General features: G+C 62.1%; 1 protein-coding gene across 1 annotated transcript; it reads right to left on the minus strand.

Moving 5' to 3' along the window:
• Positions 1 to 2,753: 2,753 nt before the first annotated feature.
• MKNK2 (MAPK interacting serine/threonine kinase 2) lies at positions 2,754 to 14,006 on the minus strand. The gene is made up of 14 exons (XM_084221300.1): positions 13,922 to 14,006; positions 13,644 to 13,830; positions 11,646 to 11,727; positions 11,383 to 11,484; positions 11,164 to 11,261; positions 10,154 to 10,233; positions 9,626 to 9,699; positions 9,431 to 9,535; positions 9,038 to 9,093; positions 8,613 to 8,708; positions 7,055 to 7,249; positions 6,799 to 6,963; positions 6,654 to 6,697; positions 2,754 to 6,411 (listed from the first exon to the last, which is right to left on the minus strand). Exons 2-14 carry the CDS (start codon positions 13,689 to 13,691, stop codon positions 6,144 to 6,146), a joined length of 1,413 nt encoding a protein of 470 aa, XP_084077426.1. The 5' UTR covers positions 13,692 to 13,830; positions 13,922 to 14,006; the 3' UTR covers positions 2,754 to 6,143.
• Positions 14,007 to 22,104: the final 8,098 nt, after the last annotated feature.

Consider the following 22,104-nt stretch of genomic DNA (forward strand, 5'->3'; position numbering starts at 1 on the left):
TCACCTAATGGAGGCAGAAAAAAACATTTAGAATGTGTGCTCCAAGCAAAAGCTGGAAATATGTGTTCCAAGCAAAATCCAGGCAGATGCAGCTCTTCCCTGGCTGAGCAGCTCACCTCAAAGGAGGCATTTTAGGATGTAGGAAGCTCCAAGGAAGACTGCATGGCAAAGACAGAGACATCCTGCGAGTGAGCCAGAGGAGGGCAAAGTGGAACCTGCCAAACCCTGTGCCTTAGCACAAAACCCTGATCTAAACCTCCAGCAAGGTGAGAATGTGACTCACAAGGCCCAGGGCCACTCCAGCCATGGGCACAGCTCTCCTGGGTTTTGGGAAAACTTGACCCTGCTCTGCTCCCACTCACTGACCACAGCTTCCATTGCCCATGCAATTCCACCTGGAGCTGGAATCCTGTGGGAAAGCCAGACCTGCACCCCATGGCTCTCCAAAATTCACACTTCACCATCCAAAACCACAAACAAGGCTGACCAAAGCCTTTTCCAGACAGTGAAGGAAAGAGACATGCCATGCTGTGCTGGTACCACTGAGGCTCCTGGTGCAGAGGGAGCAGCCACAGGAAACACAGGCAGGGCCAGACCTGTGTACTGTGCTCTGCTGGGGAGCACATCAGTCACTCCCTGAGATGACTTCAGAGGGAGAACCTGTACACACCAGTCAAAACCACACTAAAATGGCACATCCTACCAAAAAACCACCCCAGATGACTTGATTGGGTTTCCATGATAGGAGACGTGACTCTGCAAAATGCACAGGAGTTCTTTCCTTCTCTGCCTCATCCCAGAAAACACTTTAAAAGCACGAAAAGGAAAATTAAATATTTTCTGAATGCAAAGCAGCTGTTTTGCATCAAAACATGCTTCACACCTTCCACTCTGCATTGCACAGTGCAAGTTTGAGGTTCACTGACCGTTCAGGAGAGCAGTCTGGTCTGAGGGAATGCATGTTACTCACTCCAGGGTGGTTTTTTGGGCAGATGTTGAATCAAAATGTTGGCTAATCACCCAGGTCATCATTTGTCACCAGCAGAGCTGGGCTCAGAACCAAAATACTGAGGACACTTCATCTTTGCTCCTGCCCAGGTGCTTCAGTACCCTGGGCTGAAGCCAGATGTGACCCGACCAGCCACCCCAGCGCTGCGACCACTCAGATCCAACCATGACCTGCTGGCTCCGTTAAATCCCGAAGACAGGCGGACTGGCACAAAGCCACCACGTCACCCAAAGCCTGGCTGACCCCCTGCGTCAGCCAGGCCACCCCGGTGGCTCCGCAGAGGTCCCTTCCCTCTGGGCCAGCGTGGGCGCTGCTCCTGCTGCGGGGCTTTTCTCCAATGCAAATCCACACCAGGGTATTTATAGCGCCCTTATCCCGGCGAAGCCTATTTTGGGCTGATGCTCAGGCACCAGAGCAGCACAGGTTATTTTAACCCAGCGCTGGGTTATTTTCAGAGCTGCCCTTCTCTGCACGTGCTCAGGAGTGGTTTCCAACTGTCAGGCGCTTTCTGGGGTGGGGAAACTGGGGAAGGGGGAGAAGAGGGACCATGTGAAGGAATTTCAGAGATTTAAAGTTAAACCAGCATCTGCAGCAAAGCTGCCTTTGACACATCTGTCTGGGATCCAGCTGGAATCTTGGAAAGATTGTCTGCAGGACACCTCTTGAGCAAAAGGCAGAAGAAGAAAGATTTTTGAAGCACACAGCTGAGGGCCCAATGACAGTGAAACAACATGCAAGAGAGGAAGAAGAGCCGAGAGCTGGATGCTCCTAAAATGTCCAGGGTCACCAGCTGGTGGCCCCAGGCTCAGGAGGGAGCAGTGGCTTTGTTCAACAGAGGCAGGAGCAGCACCATAGGATGGCACATGCTCTTCATCCTCAGCACAGAGGGAACCCCAGCTCTGTTCTCACCACCTGCCATCCTGGAACAGCCAGGGAAGGGAGACTTCTGGGGCCATCCTATCCTGATCCAGACACTGCAAAAGCAGCTGCAGCATTTACCAAACAGTGAGCCTGGATTCTCAGCAGTGTTGCAGTGTGTCTCTCTCAGCTCAGAGCAGCAGCTGGTCCATGGCAGAGCCCACAGCCCATTCCCCAAACCTGGGGTGCCGTGGATGGGGTTCTGCCAGCACAGCAGCACCATGGCAATAGCATCCAGAGGCTATAGCTCCATCCCCCAGCCTAGCAGCAGGGCTGGAGAAGTCAGGATTTTAAATTTTTATTTTAAGTTCCACAAGGTCTTGCCTTGTCCATGTAAGAAAGCTCAGCTGGGCTGCTACAGCCTTTTCCCCACACCCTGATCCCAAGCCTCCAGTCCCCACTGCCTTCCCTATTCCCACCACACTTTCCTCTTGCTTCAGTGTCCCCCTCTGGCCCCTGACCCATGGAGGGGTGAGGGGGGGATGTGCCAGGAGTGTCTCTGGGGGTGGCAGGGCAGTTCCAAGGCCACGGGGTGCAGCTGGCAGGGAGCAGAGCCCTGCCCTGTGACCTCCAGCTCCCATTGGGATTGAGAGGATCACACCATCCCGCTGGGACAAGTGAGTCAGGGCCTGAGCCACTGCCAGCCCCTATTCCTGGCCTCCCACCCCAGCCACACTCCCAGCCCCTCTGGGCCAGCAACAGGCTGGGAAGGAACAAGTGAGCTGGGAAGGATTATGAGGAGAGGAGCCCCTGGACAGAGTGCCACCCAATTCCCCAACACCCCCATCCAACATGCCCCACCTGCCACAGCCACCTACCCACCATATAGGTCTCAATGCATTTTTATTAAATTCTTACAAAACAGAATACAAAATTCTGGCATCAACAATTGTTATAAAGGAAAACTTCAATTCAGCTGTATCAGATCACCTGGTACATACAGTAAAGTGCTTCTTTTTGTGTGTTTGTTTTTTTTTTTTTCTTTTTTTTGTTTTTGTTTTTTTGTCTTTTTTTTTTAATATTTTCATTTTTATTTCCCAGCCAGCCCCTGAGGAGAGGCCGCTGTTGCACAAACCAACAGTGCGCTAACGTGACTCTTGTTGAACCAGCTTTGGCAGTCTTCATCAATTGTAAAGTGGAGACAGTTTCTCCTGGTTTGATAAAAAAGAGTTAGCTTCACAGTAAACATTTCTAACCAGTTCTAAGTCGAGTTAGTTGGCTGGAGGAAGGGTGGGGGGGAAGGAGAGGAAGCAAAAACACTTAACATTTCCAGCTTAAAAAAAAAAATATTTTTGAAGTTGGTTTCCAAGATAGATGCTCTATGGGGGGGAAAGTTTGGAAAGAGGAAGAGGAGGAAGAAGGGTGCTGGCGAGAGGGAGTCGCTGGTGCTGGACCACGGGAGCATCTGTCTGGAAACCGCCCCGGGAGAGGTGCTGGCAGTGGGGAGGGGATGTCTGGCCCTGGCACAAGGGTGTCCCCAGCCATGCCCTGCTGGGCACCTATGGGTGCCCAGTGCTGCCACCAGCCAGGCTGGAGGTTTTCCAGTCCATCCTAGCTCTAGAGGCATTTAGAGATTCTCTACCAATGCACAGAGCTGGCCTTGGGTCACCCCCCAGTACCACGCCGGGAGCGTCGGGTCCACACCAAACCCCACCCAAAATGCAAAGCTGAGCCCAGGCTGAGCTCAGATGCCCCCAGCACATCCTCCAAGTCCCACAAACTCCCACAGCATCTTCTGGCTGCACATCCCTGGCCGAGGACACCCACGGGACACAGGCAGGGTCACCCAGGCCTTCCCCAGAGTGTGTGGGGTACTTTTTATATTAGAGATAGAAAAGAGATTGCTCTTATGCGTGGGGGGAAAAGGGGAAACTCAGTTTGCCAACAAAAGCAGCACGGGGACAGATAAATTTTCGAGACATCCCCCTGCCATCCCCTTCCCATGATTTTTGTGTTTTTTAAAAAAAGGCTGCAGCGTGCAGCATCAACGATAGCTTCACAATACCAGCTCAAGGCATCGCGTACTGTACATCATTCAAGTATTTCTTAATATAAGACAACAAGGAATTATCTACAACTGATAAAACAAAATAAGCTATAAAAAGTAACAATGTACAATCAAGATGGATTTTTTTTCTTTCTGTTAAAGGAGGCCTCTCCAGGGTGTCCTGGTGCCTGCGGGGAGGGAGGGTCTCCCTCACTACTGCCTTGCTCCTCCCCACCCAGCACAGTGGGATTGGGGACACACAGGGGAGAGGGAGATCACAAGTGCGAGGCAGTTTTGGGGGTGGGATGGGGATGGAGTCACCCTCCCCAGCCCCCCTGGGTCAGCAGAAAGGCTGGGAAGGGTAAGAGAAGATAGCCCCTGCGCCCTAAACTCCATCAACACCCGAGATCATCATCTTCCAAGATAACACACACACCTCCCTGAAACAAAAAACAACATATATTGCATAGTATTGCTGTCAGCAGTCTTAAAATAAAAAGGAGAACTTTCTTTTCTTTTTTTTTTTTTCCAGAGACAGCGACTGTCTTCAGCTGAAGACCCAGGGAAGTCTGTTCCTCAGCTCAGAGCTCCCAAACCCTCACCTGTGCACACAACAGGCCGAGGCTGCTTTTGCAAAATATAAAGCTCAAAGCACTGAGTCAGAAGGGACAGGCGGAGGCTATGAAGGGGGCACTGCCCTCCCAGTGGGATGGGGGCTGGCAGCAGGTGCAGCTTGGTGGCACAACCCCAAGCAGTGCCTGTGGCAGGGAGCTGGGGGTGTCAGGAGAGTCTGGAGGCCGGTCTGGCCCCGAGCACAGGCCCTGCTCCCCTGGACAGACCCAGAAACCAGCCAAGGGCCTCGCTCCAACTCAGCATCCTGAGTCCTTCCCACCCTGAAGCAAACTCCAAGGGAAAGGACAACACCATGCATGGCTGAACACACGTGACCACGGATGAACCTGCATGACCACCCACACCAGCGCTCTCCCTGCTGAACACCCTGCTGCTCTGACCCCAAACCTTCCAGTCCCACATCCCGAGCTGTCCCCAGGCTGCTCCCCCATGCCCTAGCCTTTGGGCGCTGCCAGCAGCCTGACTGCTCACCCACTGCACCCTCGGGGCATTGGGCACCCTCTGTGCCCCCTGACCCTCCTGCCACAGCAGCCTCAGGGCCAGCCTGAAGCCACGGCAGGTCTCACTGTCCTGCAGCAGGTCCTGATGCTCTTTAAGGGGGTCCTTGCTTTCCACAGAGCACACAATTCCCAGAGAGTGTTTCTGGCTGCTCTGGCCACCCTGAACACCTCATCCCCCATGCACTTCCCCAGGGGCACAGTCACCAGCCCTTCCAAAACCCAGGGTGCAACACCTGACCTGGCACAAGAGCCCAGCCCTGGATGCCCATGCATCCCCAGGGAGCCGCCAGCTGGAGCGTGGGAGGAAAGGAAGACATCTCTCTGTGCCCTGTAGAGAAGCACAGCTGGCAGTTTAAAACCAACAGTAATTAAAAAGGAAAGGAAAAAAAAAAGGGCAAAAAGAAAAGGGGTGAATAGCTTATTCTGGAAGCAGGATGCCGAGGAGAGAAGGTGGGTTGGACGCTGCTCCCTTGCTGGCACCGTCTCTCCCCAGCCCGAGCTGTTCCCTGCACTGCGTCCCCCTGGAGCTGAGCTGGGGACACCCCCAAGCACAGGACAGAGGGGCTCCCCACACCTCCCACACCCGGGAGGTGCCTCCCAGACCCCCAGGAAGGGGTTTTTGTGGGATCTACCCCAACATCGGAGAGAAACCTGCAGCTCTGAGGGGAGGAACGAGGTTAAAACGCAACTCCCGTTGTTGAAAACGCGACCGAGGGTCTTTTGTTCACAGTATGAAATGAGCTGAAATCGTCAAAGCAGCCGCGGATACAAAGAGTCCTTTGGTGTCAGGGAGGGGAAAAAAAGTCAGAGGAGAAACCAAAAGCCGGGAAACAAAAGTCCATGTGTCTGTCAGATGTCCTTGAGTGTGCCCTGGGTGAAGCAACCTCACACTTGATTTAATACCTTTAAAAAAAAAGATCTTAAACAAACCCTCCCACCCCCAGACCTACAAGATCAGCAAAACCTTGGAAACCAGCCACAGGGACGAGTCCTGATCTTGTCACTAGCCAGAAATGGTGGGGTCAGGGAGGGAAAGGGGAAGAAAGAAAGGAGGAGAAGGGGGGATATGGGGTACAGCAGGTGTGAGGGGCACCACTCAGGCTTGGTCGGCCACCAGGACCAGCGGGGCCACCAGGTGCTGCCCAGAGGCCACTGCCTTGGCCAGGCTGCTCTTCTGCCGCCGCTTGGCCAGCTTGGACTCAGAGGGGGGGGAGAGCTGCATGGCCCGTGAGGTAGCTTTGATGATGATGGGTCGTGCTTCCTCCTCCGCCTCTTCCTCCTCGTCCTCATCATGCCGTGTCAGCTGGCGGTTGACAGCAATGGCCTCAGCAGCAAAGGAGGTGAGCTCTTTGGCACTGCTGTTCCTGCAGGGGAGGCACGGGCTCAGGGTGGGTGTGGGGGGCTGGAGGGAGGTCGGGATCAAATATCCAGGTGTCCCCTCCTCACATGCCAGCCATGCCAGACTGGTCAGACACCAAAAACCCAAACCCAAACTGGCAGGGCTGCCCAGACACAGAGTCATGGCAGAGTCCCCAAAAAGCAGAAGGAACAGACAGTAGTGCTGAGGAGTGGAGTCAGGATTCAGGGGGCTGGAACCCACACTCACCTCTGCAGGATGATGGGTGTTGGCAGGGTATTGTCCGGGGCACACTGCAACAAAATGCAGCCAGTCAGAGCCAGGATTGTGCAGACAGGTGTTCCCCACCCCGGCTTTTGGAAGCAGAGAGTGGGGAGGGGACATCAACACTCACCCCCTGCACCCAGGGGTGCTCCAGGACCTGGGCTGCGCTGAGCCGCTTCTTGGCATCTCTCACCAGCAGCTTGGAAATGAGGTCTTTGGCTCCAAAGGAGATGTGCGCCCAGTCCTTGTCAGGAAACTCATACTTCCCCTCCTGGATGCTCTCAAAGAGCATGTTCTGAGCAGGGGGAGAAATAACAGGGCCTCAGCCAGAAGTGCTGCAGCCAAACCGGGGGTGGGTTTGTGTGCTGCTGGGGTCCCCCACGCACCTGGCAGGTGTGGCACGCCTCACCCCGGTCCCAGCCGCAGTCAGAGCCGCAGTGGCCCACAAAGGGAGGGTACCCGCTCAGCATGATGTACAGGATGACACCCAGGCTCCACAGGTCACAGCGCTTGTCGTAGATTGAGGCCTCCTCGTTGAATGCTTCCACCACCTCTGGGGCCATGTACTCGGCTGAGCCACACTGCAGGGACAGGCAGGGTGAGCCCCAAGGGTGGGGACTGATGGGGCAGGGGGGACTGGGAGGGTCCTGCCAGATCTCCGGGGCTGCACCTCTGAATGGAAGGTGCAGACATGGCTGCTCCCCAGGTCTGCTCCTGCCACATCACCCTGCTGGGTTTCCCACCACTGAGGATGCCACAGAACCGCCTCTCTGGGATCACTCAACAGCAGCTGTCACCCCGAAGGAAAAAAAAAATAAAGCCTAAAGGGTGCAGTCCCCACGGCGCAGCACAGCCGGACCCACAGGACCCACAGCATTGTCACCACCCAACCGGCTCAGCGGGACAGCCCCAACGCCTGGGAGCGGCCACGGGACACGGTGGGACGAGCCTGCTGTGCCTGTTCCTCCGCCTGACCGTGCCTGTTCGCCGGGCCGGCAGAGGCGGAGCTGCCGCGCAGGATCCGGGGCGGGAGGAGTTAACCCTGTGCAGGGAGAGGCAGAGGCAGCGGCCCCATTCCCCTATCGCTCCAGGGACTCTGGGGCTTTCCAGCACATGACCCGCAGCCCACACAGGCCCCGTGACCAGGGGAGAAAAGAGCTGCAGCCAGCAGATAATCGCCCCGTAACGAGAGAGGCCTCCTGACGAGGGGCCTCTCCGGCCCCAGCAGCTGATGCCACCGCAGGAAAACAACTCCCCCGGCCCGATCCCGGCGGGAATGGAGCGCCCGTCCCGCTCCGCCCCCATGGGCTGAGAAGGGGGAACTCGGGACACCCCAGGAACTCGGATCCGCCCCGGGAGGAGGCGGACGCGGAGGAAGGAGGGGGCTGGGGTGTCCTGGCCGCCGCCCCTGCTGTTGGGCACCCTGCACGGGCTCGGCTCCGCCCTCCCCGGCACGTTCGCACCCCAAAAACCGGGGTGCAGGGCGATACCCTGCACGGGGGGCACCTGCGGCTGGCGATAAGGGGAGCGCGGCTTTCTGCAGGAGATGGCATCTGTGCGACACGGGGACACCCGGGAGCTCTCGGGCTGCACCGCACTCCCGCAGCACGGAGGCTCGGCCCCTCTCCCTCGCCCACGAGCCGGGGAACCACGGGCCCCCCAGCCCGGTGCTGACCCAGTTCTCCCGGCAGGCTCGGCGCAGCCGCCGCGGCGCTCGGGCTGTTGCTAAGGCTCACGGCAGCCCGGGCGCTGCGCCAGCCCCCGGCCCCCCCGCGTTATGTAACCGCATCTCGCCTGCCACGGCGGGGGGGGACAGGGGACGCGCAGCATCAGCGACAGCAGCGATGAGCAGGGGGGTGTCCATGCATAGCCCTGCTCCTGGAGGCTGCAAGGCAGCTGGGGGGTCCCCGGGGACCCCACAGTGTGAGGGGCTCACACGCTTACCGGGGTGAGCAGCTCCGGAGTGGAGATGGGGGAGCAGTCGCCGTTCAGTTTGATGCCACTTCCCAGGTCAAAGTCGCAGATCTTCACTGGGGAGACCTGGGGAGAGAGGGGAAGGAGTGGTCGGTGACCCCCGCGGCATCCTGCAGGAAGCACAGCCAGCAGCCCCCCGGGGACCATGGCCGTGTTTTCAGAGCACAGCTGCTCAATGCCAGGTTGTGTCATGCTTCACACCACGCTGTGCCGTGGCATATGGGGGGCGTGTGTGTCCCTGGCAGGACTTGCTGCGTGTGTATGTGTCCCTGGCAGGACCTGGTGTGTGTATGCATGTGTCCCTGGCAGGACCCTCCTGCACCCCCCACCTGAGGAATCACCCCCCCACCCCCAGGCAGCACACCCTGCACCCACCCTGGCTGCTCCCCGCTCACCTGGTCTGGGCTCTCACACAGGATATTTTCTGGTTTCAGATCCCTGTGTGCAATCCCTGGGGGCAAAAGAGCCAATGAGGGTAAAAATCCCCCTCCTACAAGACTGCTATAGTGTAAAGTCTGGGGGTGGCACAGGGACCCCTCCCTCCCCATCCCAAATCACTGCCTGCGCCCTGGCAAAAGGCAACATTCGCTGCTGGCCCCGAATCCCAACCAAACTGGAGGAACAGGATCTGCACCACAAAAACCCTTGTGATGCAGCTGGGCCTGACCCTGCATGCTGGGACGGGCACTGTCCCCTGGGCAGGAGGATGGGGGGAGGCAGTGACACCCCTGGGAGGGCCCAGCACACCCCAGGGTGTCCTCGGTGGCACCTGGGGCGTCCCAGCTCACCTTTGTTGTGCAGAAAGTGCAGGGCGCTGGCGATATCCTGCACCACCACGCTGGCCTCCAGCTCGTTGAAGTGGCGTCTCCGGTGGATGTGGGTCAGGATGGAGCCTGTGGCCAGGTGAGAGCAGAGCTGGGGCTCGTGGGGGGGTCCTGCTGCCCCAGCTCCCCCCCCTTCCTCCCCCCCAGGGCTGCACTCACCTCCCCTCATCTTCTCAAACACCAGGTAGAACCTCTCCTCCTCCTCGAAGAACTCAATCAGCTCCAGGACGTTTCTGCAGGGACCATGGCATCAGTCCAGCATCCCCCCAAACACCTCCTGGGGTCCCCCCCACAGCCCCATCCAGCACAAGACCCCGGGAGGGATGTGGGATGGGAAAGCTGGGCTTGCAGTGATTGAAACCACACGGCCAGGGCCCCCCTGGCCGAATTCCAGCAGGGAGAGGGGCTTGCAGCACCCGGCTCCGCTCCTCCCTAATTGCTCACAGCCCCTCCTGGCCTGCCCCACGCACAGCCCCGCTCAGCAGCAGGGGCTCGGCTCGGCTCCAACTTGGCCACCGGGGCCCTGTCGTCATGGCAAACCACTGAGCGTCCCCTGTGGGTGCTCCACCGCGGCCAGGGGGTCAGGGGGAGGGAGCGTGGGGCAGAGGGCGGCCTGGCTGCGGCCCATGGGTGTCACCAGCATCAGCCGGGTCCCAGCCCACTCCCGGTGTGGATGCCCCCCCGTACCTGTGTCCCTGGCACTGATAGAGCATCTCCACCTCCCGGAAAACCCTGCTCCGGATGTGTCCCAGGCGCTTCTCGATGATCTGGAAGGCAAAGAGGGGGAGGCTGAGCGCTGCCAGGGAGGGGCCGGGGCACCCCTACCCCTCCAGCTCGGGGACCCGCGGGGCCGGGCGGGGCTCCGGCAGCAGAACGGGCTGTTCCCGGCGCTGGTGCCAAGCGGCAGCGGCCGTGCCAAGCCGCTCCCTCCGGGGCCGGGGCCAGCAGAGCTCCACGTGACACCGGAGCAGCGGCGCAGCAAAGGGCCCTATGCCCCACTGGGCACTGGCACAGCGGGGCTCGCTGGCCGTGCCAAGGGTGGACAGGGGGACACCCCACATGGTGGGGAGGGCAGATGGGTGCTGTCATCGCCCTTTGGGGCAAACAGAGGACTCCACTACCACAGCCCTCCCTGCTGCCTCAGCTTCTCCTCTGGGGCACCCAAAGGCCCCTATGGAGTGATGGGGGAGGCAAAGCTCCCCCAGCATTCGGCTGCTTTTTGACACAGGGCCCATCCTGGAGCCCCCATGCCATGGCTTGGAGTCTGTGGGGTGCAGGGCCACGGGACCACCATCACTGACCCCAAAAGTTCACCCCAACCCCCTCCAGCACCTGCATGAGAGACACCTCCCTGGACTGAGCAGGAGGTGACCACCCTACCCCAAATCCCCAGACACATCCCAAGTATTAATTTAGTCTCTGGCCTGCCCTCATTGACAGAGAGGAGCGTGGCTGAGGGGGCTCACTGAGGAGCCCGAGCTGGGTGGTGGCAGAGGTCGGTGTGTGTGCCACCACCACAGCCCAGTGCTGCCACATCCCCGCCCCTCTCCCTTTCCTCCAGCCCACAGAGCCGCAGTCCTGGGCCAGCACCGAATGGTCCTGGGAGCTGGGAGAGCCCCAGGCGTGGAGGGCAGGAATGGAACTGAGGCAGGGGGTGGGAGGAGGGCGGCCCTGCAACCCCAGCAGTGGAGCTTTACCTTCACCGCGTACTCCTTGTTGGTGATGAGGTTCACGCAGGACTGAACTCTGGCGTGGGCCCCTTCTCCCAGCACCTCCTCCTGCAGCTGGTAAACATCTGGCAGGGGAGAGGTCACCTGAGCTGCTGGCCCCACTGCACACAGCCTGGGGACACCAGGAGGCCCAGCCCTGCCCCAGGCCAAGGGAAGCCCCTGGGGTCCCTGAGCAGCCCCGCTCACCTTCGAACCTGCCGGAGAAGCTGTCGGTGGCTCTGCAGCGCTTCTTCTTCTTGTTCCTTTTCTTGGCATCAGGGATGTCGATGGGCTGACTTGAAGGCATGTCTGCACCAGAACAAAGCCAGCAGTGTCAGCCATCCCTGTCCACCCACAGCTCCCCCAGCACCACCAGGGCTGCCCCCAAAGCCTCCAGGGCCCAAATCCCAGGCGCAGGATGGGAGGAGCCCTGCTGGGAGGGAGCCCTGTGAGGAGGCAGCCAGACTCACCGGGACGGGGCGGGCACTCGAAGTTGAAGACGGGCTCCAGGTGGTTGGACTGGTCGAACTCCAGGTCAAAAGGGTTTTGCCCCTGTGGGAACCAAGAGCAGGAGTGAGGCGGCAGCTGCTGGATCAGCCACCACTGGCTGCCACCCTGACACACAGCCCAGCATGCTCTGGGACACATTCTGCTCACTGCCCCATGGTGCGGGAAACCAGCTCATGGTGGGACACGGCAGAGCTCCAGGGAGAGGCAGAGGATGAGGAGGAAGGCTTTGACCACATCTCCTGATGGGGATGGTGCTGCGGGGTCACTCCTCCAGCCAGCCCCAGGCCAGCACACGGTGGATGATGAGAGGAACCGCAGCCGCCCACACCACCCAACCCCAAACCTCCACCCAAACCTGAACCACAGTGAGGTAGGAGGGGAGGAAGAGAAGTCACAGGGCAAGACATGCTCCAGAGCCACCCCTCCATGTCCTCCCAGCTCCCTGCAAGGTCACAGTGGCTGGAGCCTGCTCTGTGGACATCGTGTCCACTGGGCTGCAGGACACCCCCGACCTGGAAGGATCAGGCCTGACTCCAAACCCTCCTGCACCCCGGGTTCCATGGAGGGCATGGGACCTGCTCCTTCCCCCATGCTGAACCCCAGTGACACCCGAAGGGACACGAGGACCCTCTGCTTCCTGCTCCCCTGAGCCACCCTTGGGATGGGGCAGTGCTAGGGGCAAAAGGGCCCCCTCCTCCCCAGGATTATGAAATCTGTTTGGGTGGAGGTGGCAGCTCCAGCGGCGTTCCCAAACCCGCCCGGTGCCCGGGCCGGCTGCCAGCCCCAGCACGGCCAACCCCGGCCACCGGCAGAAACACCCAGAAGGCGCCTGTTTACTGCAGCCCTGGGGAAGCCGGGGGTCCCCAGCGGAACGGGGGGCAGGATCACAGCAGGATCACCCCCCCACCAAGCACCACTTTGAATCTCCGGGACCAAAACTCTCCTGTGCTGCATTTTCCCAGCCTTCCTCCCCCTCAAAACCTGGATTTGGGGAGCGCAGCATCGCCCCGCAGCTGCTGCCCCCCGGGACGAGCCCCGGCAGGATGGGGGGGTCGGGGCCTCGGGGAGAGGCACGGGGTGTACGGGGGGGCAGGGGAAGTACGGGGGGCACTGGGGGGGCAATAGGGGGCCGGGGGGCCCTGCCAGCTGCCGCAGCACTGCTACACAAAGGTCTGGGGGATGGGAGGCTGCGCACGGGCTCCATCAGCACAGCCGAGGTGTCCCCCCCGCCTCCATCCCCAGCCACCGCGGGGGGACACAAACCCCGGCCAGAGGCCACCCGAGCGGGAGCGGGAGGTCACCGCCATGAGGGGGGGGTTAGGGGGACCCCCCCAGCACCCCGGAGCTGGAGCGAAACCGAACAAAGGACCCCCCAACCCACAGCCAGGAGGCGGCTCGGGAAGGGGGGAAGCGAATGGAGCGGGACCACAGGGACCCCCCGCACCCCCCGAGGTGACAGCGGCAGGTGGGACGGGGGTGGGTGATGGGCCCGGCCCGGGGGTGCCCAGGGCACCCGGGGCGGGCGGCATCGAGCCTCGCACGGTCCCACCAGGCCGGGCCTGGGGAGCCCTGAGACCACCCCCACATCACTGCCGGACCAGGACGAAGGGGTGCAGCTGGGCGGGGGGAAAGTGCAGCCAAGTCACCCACGGGGGATCCCCGCGGGAGCTGCAGCATCCAAGCGCCCACCCGAGGCACGGGGGGGAGACACTGACCCAATCCCCGGGAGCACCCCGACCTCCGGCACGGGGGAACAGGGGGGTCCCCCCGCACGGTTTGGGTGGCAGCACCCCCGGACCTCCTCAGTTTGGGGGTGTCGGGGGTTGGGCAGGAAGCGGCCGGGCCCCCTCCGTTCCCGGGCGGGCGATGTAGCGATGCGGGCGCAGCCCGGCCCTACCGGCACCCCGGCCCCGGAGCCCCCCAGACCATCCCGGTGGGGGCGGGGAACAGCCCCTTACCTTGAAGGAGCGGTGGAATCCCGGGATCTCTGATTTCTTCTGCACCATCTTGCTGCGGGGGGGAACGGGGGGCGGCGTTGCTGGGAGAAATGAGGGGGGGGCGGCAAAATAAAAAAAAAAGGGGACGGGGGGGAGGGAGGCGGAGGGACGGGCAGAGCCGGAGGGGAGTCCGGGGGGTGGCCGAGACCTGCGGGGAGAGGAGCGGGGGTGTCAGGCGGTTGCGGCCCCCCCCGGATCCTGCCCGGTTCCGCCCCCGAGCCCCCCGGGCCGGCGCTCACCGGCGCGGCCCCGCAGAGCCGCCGCTGCTGGTGGTACCGCAGCCCGCACCGCCGCCCGCTCCGCTCCGCGCCGCTCCGCCGCCGTCGGGGGGGGACGCGCCGCCCCCGCCCCCGCCGCCTTTATAGGCACGGCCGCGGCCCCGCCCCGCCCCGCCCCCGGCCCGCCGCACCCCCCCGCCCGCCCCGGGACGGGGACACCCCGCCGGGGACACAAGCGGCCACCCCGGGCGCACAAACACCCCCGCCCAGGGTCACAAATCCCCCCCCCCGGGACACAAACACCCCTCCCCGAGCACCCACCGGGACACAAACGTTCCCCCCCGAGGACAGACACAGTCCCCCCTCCCCGGGCACACAAACAGCCCCCCCAGGACACCCCAGAGCCCCGGGCACAGGGACAGCAACACCTCCCCCAGCGCACCCCCCGCCCCCGGACAGAAACACCCCCCGTGCAGCACCGGGGGACACAAACGCCCCCCCCGGATACGCAAACAGCCCCCCCGGACATCCCAATTCCTCCTGGAGACACAAAGACCCCCCTGGGCACTCACTGGGGAAACAGCCTCCCTAAGGGGATACCCCAAACGCCCCCCGGGACCACCCACACCCCCTCTCGGGCACCCACCCGGGACCTTACCCCCCCGGATCCCCTCTGGCAACACCGCACCCCCCTCGGGTACCCCCCTCTCTGCACCGGGGCACCCTCTGCGCTGCTCCGGGCACCGGGACCCCCCCGGCACCCTCCTGTGCTGCGGGGGAGGCTGGGGACACTCCTCGGGAGGGTCCCTGCACCCCCATACCTGGCACCCCCTGTGCTGCACCCCCCTGTCACCCCCCTGCGCTGCGCCCAGGCACATGGACACCCCCCTGTCACCCCCCTGTGTTGCACCCAGACACAGGGACAGCCCCAGTCCCCCCCAAATTGCACCCACTGAAGGTGCAGGGGTGGGGGAGAGCAACCCCCGCATCCCTCAGACCCCCCCGCACTATTTTAGGGGACAATGCCCCCCCCCCCAGGCACCCCAATTCCCCCCTCCCCCTTCAGACACGCTTGGGCACAGGGATGGGGACAGGGACACCTCTTGGGGACCCCCCTGCACCGGGACAAGGACACTCCGGCTCCGTGTTCAGGACCTGGTGGCAGGGGAGAGGGAGCCCCCTGAGCCCCCCAGCCCACTCAGGTCACGAGTGGGGCAGAGCTCAGCCCGGCCTGCACCGGTTGGGGGGTTGGGGAAGCAGAGCAGGGGGGGTCACGTCCGTCTGTCCCCGCGGGCCACCAGACCAGTGGCGGTGGGAGCAGGGTAGGGAGCAGGACCCCCTCCCGGCGCGGTGACCCCGTGGGAGCCCCTCCCCACGCGTGTGTGCCACTGTCCTGTCCTGTCCTGTCCTGTCCCCCCCCGCCGTGTGACGCCAGCGAGGCTCAGAGCAGACGCGCTCGTTGCGCGCAGCGGCTGCGCCGGGGCCGATGGCTGCGGCACCGCGGTGACTTCACCGCCCGCCCCGCGCATTGGCTGCGCCCGCGGCCGCCACGGCACCCCGGACCCCCCCGTCACCGCCACCGGCACCCCGAACCCCCCCGTCACCGCCACCGGCACCCCGAACCCCCCCGTCACCGCCACCAGCACCCCGAACCCCCCCGTCACCGCCACCGGCACCCCGAACCCCCCCGTCACCGCCACGGCACCCCGGACCCCCCCGTCACCGCCACCAGCACCCCGAACCCCCCCGTCACCGCCACCAGCATCCCGGACCCCCTCCGTCACCACCACCGGCACCCCGAACCCCCCCGTCAGCGCCACCGGCATCCCGGACCCCCCTGTCACCCCCACGGCACCCCGGACCCCCCCCCAACACTCTCGGCACTCCTGGACCCCCCCGTCGCCTCCATCGCCACCCCATTATTGGGGACGCCCCCATTATTGCCATCGGCACCTCCAGACCCCCCTCGCCGCCATCAGGGGCACCCCCGGACCCTCCCCTCGCCGATATCGGCACCCCTGGACGCCCCTCACTGCCACGGCACTCCCAGGCCCCCCCTCAGCCATCGGCACCCCCGGAGCCGCCCCCGCCACCATTGGCACCCCCGGACCCCCCCCATCCTCCAGTGCCATGGAGACCCCCCCCCACTCCCAGACCACCCCCCCTCCGGACCCTTCCCCTCCCCATCGGCACCGCCCCCCCCTCCCAGCGCCCCGGCCCCGCTCTGCCTCCCCACCCTGCTCTCCCCCGCTCCTGGGGGTGTTTGGGGGATGCGCATCGCCCCAAAGCCCGCTGCCAGCCCGGTGTGGGGTCCCCAGGGTGGGGTCCTGGCCACCCCCCCAAACCTGCCAAATTCCTGCTTTTCCCGGCCCTAATGGCTCCTCCTGCGTCCCGCACACCGGCCTGCCCCTGCCCGGGCCTTTGTTTGTTGGTGCCGCTAATGAGGGCTCCCCAATTAATCCGGACGGGGGGGGGGGGGTGAGTGGTGGTGCCCCCACTGCTGGGGGCTCCGCAGGGGGACAGGGACGGTCCCTTCCCCTCCTGGGGCATTCCCAAATCGTGCCTGCCACCACAGGACCGAGAGCCGGGAGTGACCGGGCAGCACAGCCGGGCCCACAGCCCTGGGGCCACCAGGGGTGCCTGGCGTGGGGGGACCCCCGGGGCTGGGCTGGGGCTCACCCGGCCCATGGGGGGTCCCTGGGGTGTGTCAGCTGGGGCAGTGCCAGCGTGTCCACCGTGTGTGCCACGGGTGCTGTGTGCTGGCTGCGAGTCACTCTACCTGCATGTCCCCTGCGTGTCCCCTGCATGTCCCCACATGTCACCGTGCCCTCTGTGCACACCCAGGGTGTGCCCAGCGCCCACCCCTGCTCCCTGTGGGGTCCTGGTGTGACCTTTGCGTGTTTGTCCCCTGTGCTGGTCGCACACACTCCGTGCACACTCAAGGGGAGGTTTCCAGCCTCGTGTGGCAGCAGCGCTGGGCACAGGGACACCAGAACAGGCTCTTCTTCCCAAGGCTCCCCTTCCCCGTGCTGGTCCCTGTGGGATTGGCTGCCAGGGAATGTGCACAAAACCACACACGCGTGTGCAAGGCCAGAGCACGGCCCAGGGGGTGTTTGCACGAGCACAGACACACCTACGTGTGACCGTGTGTTGTTTTGTGCCCACACGTGCTCATCCCAGGGTACCACCGCTGTTTCCATGTGTTGTTTGTGCCCACACGTGCTCATCCCAGGGTACCACCGCTGTTTCCCCCACGGGACCAGGGCTCTCCCTCTCCCCCTCTCCCGCTGGACACAGGATGCAGCCAAATCCCCCCCCGGGGCCCAGCCTGGCCCCCAGGTCCCTGCACTGGCTGCTCCCGTGCCCGTGGACAGTGGAAATGGCCCCTGGCGGGGCTGGCAGCTCACAGAGCACAGCTCAGGCCTTCCCAGTGTTTTTTTCAGGGAAACGCGAATTTCGATACATCTGAGCCCCCTCTCTGCTCCTGATCACATCCCAGGGGTGCAAACCTGGGGCTGGCAGCAGTGAATTCCCCATGTCCCAGTTCTCCCCAGGATCCACTCATGGTGAGCTCCCTGCTGTGTCCCCAAGGTGTCACCTGTCCCCATACCAGGACTCACAATCTTGTGGGGTCTCCAAGAGCTGTTGGAGCCCCACACTCCAAGACCGGCCGAGGGAAAACAGGAAAGTGCGCGGGGCTGTGCCGGAAGGCGGCTATTGTTGGCCAGGGAGCAGAGGGAGCGGCGGGGGCCGGAGGCATCGTGGCCACCCTGTCACCCCTCTGTGCCCTGAGCCACTCGCGGCTGCCCACCCCCCAGGATGCGCCCCAGTGTGGGCAGGCACTGCTCGGGGCTCTGCAGGGCTTCCCCTCCCACCCCACTGCTCTGCTTTGGAAGGGAAAATAAATAAACCTTTTTTTTTTTTTTTTCCGTGTGTTACTTCCCCGGCCCAAGGAGGGCCCAGCTTCCCGCCCCTGGAAGCAGGAGGATTTGGAGCCCTGGCTCTGTGTCAAATGAAAAAATCCTGCAAAAATCCTGGAATTTCCTGCTGGGCAGAAATCGGAGGTTTGACACTCCTGGCGCTGGGGTGGGACAGGAGGGATGGGAGGGACACGGGGACACAGGGGACACCCCTCCCCCCCTGCCCAGGGCACACAAGGGCTCACGGCCGAGCTGGTTCCTGTGCTGGTGGACCCTGGATTTCCTCCTCACCTTGAAGCCACTGGGAAGTTTTGGCAGCTCCTGCCAGGCCTCCAGTGCACCCCAAGTCCCCCCCCTGCCACCGTGGGGCTCTCCCAAGGACACGGCCTTGGTCCCTCAGTCCCCACCCTGCAGGGACGGGGCTGGGGTGGGCCCTGCTTGGCTTTCCCAGCTCCTGCTTCACCCCCCCATTTGAGGGCTGCCCCCTTGCCCAGCAGCCCCCAGCAGAGCTGCCCAGCATGTCCCAGGACAGCAGGGGGACAGGCAGAGCGAGAGGGGCCACAAGGAGGGGGATGGTGGCGTCGTTCCCCAGCTGCAAGAGGTGCCATAAGGGGAGAGAGTAGCTGGAACCCAGCACAAAAGCTGCAGGGGAGTGTGTCCTGAGGGAGGGTGCAAACACACCCTGGTTTCACCCCCAAAAAGTCCTTCAAGGGAGGTGCCAGCTCAGTGGCGAGCATCCTCCCTCCCCCATCGTCCAGTCCCTGACACCACACCAGCCAAAACCCAGGGGACAAGGACATGGAGATGGTGGGACTGGGATGGGGCTTGGCCCAGGGATCTACTGGAAAGATGGAATCAAGTCCTCCAGGAGGGAAATCTCTGCAGCCCCCAAAACAAGGGGCAGGAGCTGCAGGAGCTGTGGTTTTGGGGTGGCTGGGAGAAGGGCAGGGACAGGGCTCATGCTGTGCCACAGTGGGAGTCCTGTCTTAGCGGAGAGCAGCAAATGGGAGAAGCATTTCCAGGAGGACTTCAAACATCCCAGGCTCTTGTCACCCTCCTCCACCCTCCCAATTCCCTGGGCAGGGGGAAATCCGCAGCAGCAGCCCTGAGCCCCTGCAGCTGGGTCACTCTGGGGAAGCCCAGGGACGTGGCAGGAAGAGGTGCAGGCTGGCACGTTGCACATTTTCTTAGAAGGAGCAGAAAAACTCCCAAACCATCAAAAAATTCCCCCTGCTCCCTTGGAAAGGGCACCAAAACCACAGCAGGGCCTGCACACCCCGTGCTGGAGGACGTCAGCGCTTGCAGCCTCTGGGGTTAGCAGGGATTTGTTCACCAGGAGCAAAAATGATCCTGGGGCCCCTTCTCCTGGTGAGGCAGCGGGTGAGGAGGGAGCTGCCATCCCCGTGGGGCCAGAGCAGCAGGTGCCCTGGGTATCAGTGTCACCACGCGGATGGGACATGTCCTCCCTGCTCCAGCATTTTCCCAGAAGCATTCCAGGTCCTGCCCATGTTCCTGGAGCTGCTGGCTCCCGGCCTGGCCTGTGCCATACAAGGCAGAGGGAGCACGTGCCATGCTGGTGACTGTTCCCTTGTCCCAGCAACGGCTGTCACCTCCTCCATGGAGCCCAAAACTGGAGCAGAGCAAACCCAGGGCCCTGCAGGGAGGAGGTGGGCACAGATCAGGGCTGGGGGGCTGCCAGGGACCCTGGGGAATCTGGCTCCAGAAGCATCAGCTGTCCAGGGAACACAGAACAAACAAAAAGCACATTTCAGAGCTTGGAAAGTGTCCACTGCCCGTGCAGGGATGAGGGACAGAGGCACTCCCAGGGTGTGGGGGGCTGAGTGTGACAGCAGAGCTGTGCAGGGACATCTCCTGTGCCACCTGTGCTCCTGTTTCCCCAACTCAAAAGGTGCATGGAATGAGGCAGCACCTCCTGGGGATGGGCACACAGTCCATAGGCCCATGGGCCCCACGGCCCCTCTGGAGGGGTCCCCCTGCTGTCTCTGGGACAATGCCCAGGGCTGGAGGGGCAGGGCAGGGCAGTGTAAGGACATCCTTCTGTCACAGCACAGCCCCAGCAATGCTCTGAGCAGGGAGGTGGTGGCAGGTGGGGACACCCCTGTCCTCACACAGCAGGACACAGCTCTGGCACAGACCCCCCAGACACACAGCCACAGGGGCCACAGGAGACCCTCAGCCCCCCCAGACACACAGCCACAGGGGCCACAGGAGACCCTGAGCCCCTGCTCCCCCTTGGCTGCTTTCCAAGGGTCCCTGCAAAGGCTGCCCCCACTCCCCAGCTTCCCACTCTAAGCAAACCCTGATGGGACTCATGACAGATGGGCTCAACCCTTCCACCAACCCAACAAGGGTCTGGCCTGGGATCCAGAGGAGGAAAAGGCCAGAGCAGGCCAAGAAGTCCAGGAAACCCATGAAGGAGCGAAGAGCCCCAGGGAGCATCGATGCTTGTGAGCTCAGAACCTTGTGTGGGATTAACACATGGAGAGCAGGTGGCTTTTCCAAGACTTATTTATCAAGGAACAATGAAAGTTGTGGGTACGAGGAGCCTCCTGCACTTTCCCCTGTGAGCCAGCTGCTTCACCCCATCCCCCTGCCAGCAAGGCACCAGTGTGTGCCTTGAGCTCTCCCTGCCTGGCAGTGACTGTGCCGTGGTGTCCTGGAGCAGGGACACTTCCTGAGCTGTGCCCTAAGGAACAGAAACCTTTCTACCAACAACAGATCTTTGGAAGTCCAGTTTGAGTTCCCCCTAATCTGCAGCTGGACTGCACATCTGTGACCTGCTCTGCAGGTGGGACACATCTCAGGGTTTGGGATGAGACTGAGAGATCCTTCCCCATCCAAGGTGGAGAGACCCTTACTTGGAACAGCTCCCCGGCAAGTTCCTGACAACACCCTGAATTAACACCAATGAAATCCGTGTATTTAATTCTTTCAAATGCGAACCACTGGGCTGTACCTAACGTCCATCAGGAGTTTAGGAAGCAGTTCAGCTTGTCTGAACCTTGTACTCAACAGAAGGGTCTCTCTTACCCTTTTATATCCTCAGTCTCAGTGTAAATCATTCCAGCTCAATTCCAACTTGATTTTCCTTAGTCTTTTACACCCATGTACCAGAGGGAAGTACCAGAGGGAACCTCCTCATTGTACCCTGTTAAATCACACTTTCATAGATTCATATTAAAATAACTTTTGCTAACAGAGTTGACAGTGACTCTTTGAGTGACCCTAAATCCCTCATCTGTGACAAACCGATGTTGTTGGCAGGATCCAGATTCATGGCAGAACTGAGGCCTTGAAGCTCCTGAGGGCTCAGGGGATGGAGAAACCCAGCAGGGGAGGATCATGATGAGCCACGGCTTCCTGGGAGCAGCAGGAGACCCTGCTCTGAAGCACAGGAAAGGAGCATTTCCCTCGGAACATACGGCAGCCACAGCCCCCTCTGTGCTGCCAGCCTGTGCCCGCTCCAGCTCCAGGGCAGATGCCATCTGTGCTTTTTGGGAAGGGATCAGCCCCGCAGAGGGGAGGCTGCTGGAGCCCTGGGCACTTTACCTGCTCAGCCCAGGCCCTGCAGTGCAGATCTGCAAAGCTGTTCTCTGGGTTCTCAGCACAGCCTTTGTGATGCCTCTGCACCCAACCAGTGTCAGGGGGATGAGCGGTGAAAGTACCCAGAGGTCCTGGTCAAGGCTCAACCCCCTGGCCAGGCTGGGCTCAGCTCGGGGGCTCAGTTTGGGTGGGCTCAGCTTGTGGTGCTCAGTGCTGGGGCTGCAGTTTGGGGTGCTCAGCCCTGGGGGCTCAGCACTGGGAACTCAGCCCTGGGGGCTCAGCCCCAGGGGCTCACAGCTGCCTGCTCCCTGCAGCACTACAGCTGCAGCTCTGGAGCAAGTAAACACGAGATGAAAGCCCGGGGAGATGAAAGTGGGGCTGGGGCTGCCGAGGCAGAGGCAGAGCGAGGCTGAGCTGTGGCTCCACAGACCTGTCTGGGCAACATCCTGCACTGCCGGGCGTGGGGCCGGGCTCAGCCACCTCCAGCCCTGCCACATCTTCTCCTACAAAGGTGCTTTTCCTACTCCTCCCTTGCCTGAGCTGGTCAGGCATGGGTCTGTCCCCCAAAAGGAAGGGGGGCTGAGGAAGGCAGCCCTGTGGATCACAGCTGGTTGGGTGCCACACATCCCCAGACAGAACCCACAGCGCTCCATGGGGGTGTGAAAGGGAAAGCTGAGGAACAGCAGCAGGAGCTGCCCTGGCTCCGAGGGCTGACCCAGC

Source organism: Fringilla coelebs, assembly GCF_963513975.1.
Source record: "Fringilla coelebs genome assembly, chromosome: 24".
NCBI lineage: Eukaryota > Metazoa > Chordata > Aves > Passeriformes > Fringillidae > Fringilla > Fringilla coelebs.

Bases quoted from the DNA above. Each gene is read 5' to 3' on its own strand.
- MKNK2 (XM_084221300.1), bottom strand. From the start codon at position 13,691: ATGGTGCAGAAGAAATCAGAGATCCCGGGATTCCACCGCTCCTTCAAG. The intron at 9,700-10,153 runs GTACGGGGGGGC...TGGTCCCTGCAG, and splicing joins TATCAGTGCCAGGGACACAG to AAACGTCCTGGAGCTGATTG. The intron at 9,094-9,430 runs GTGAGCTGGGAC...TTTTGCCCCCAG, and splicing joins GCACTTTCTGCACAACAAAG to GGATTGCACACAGGGATCTG.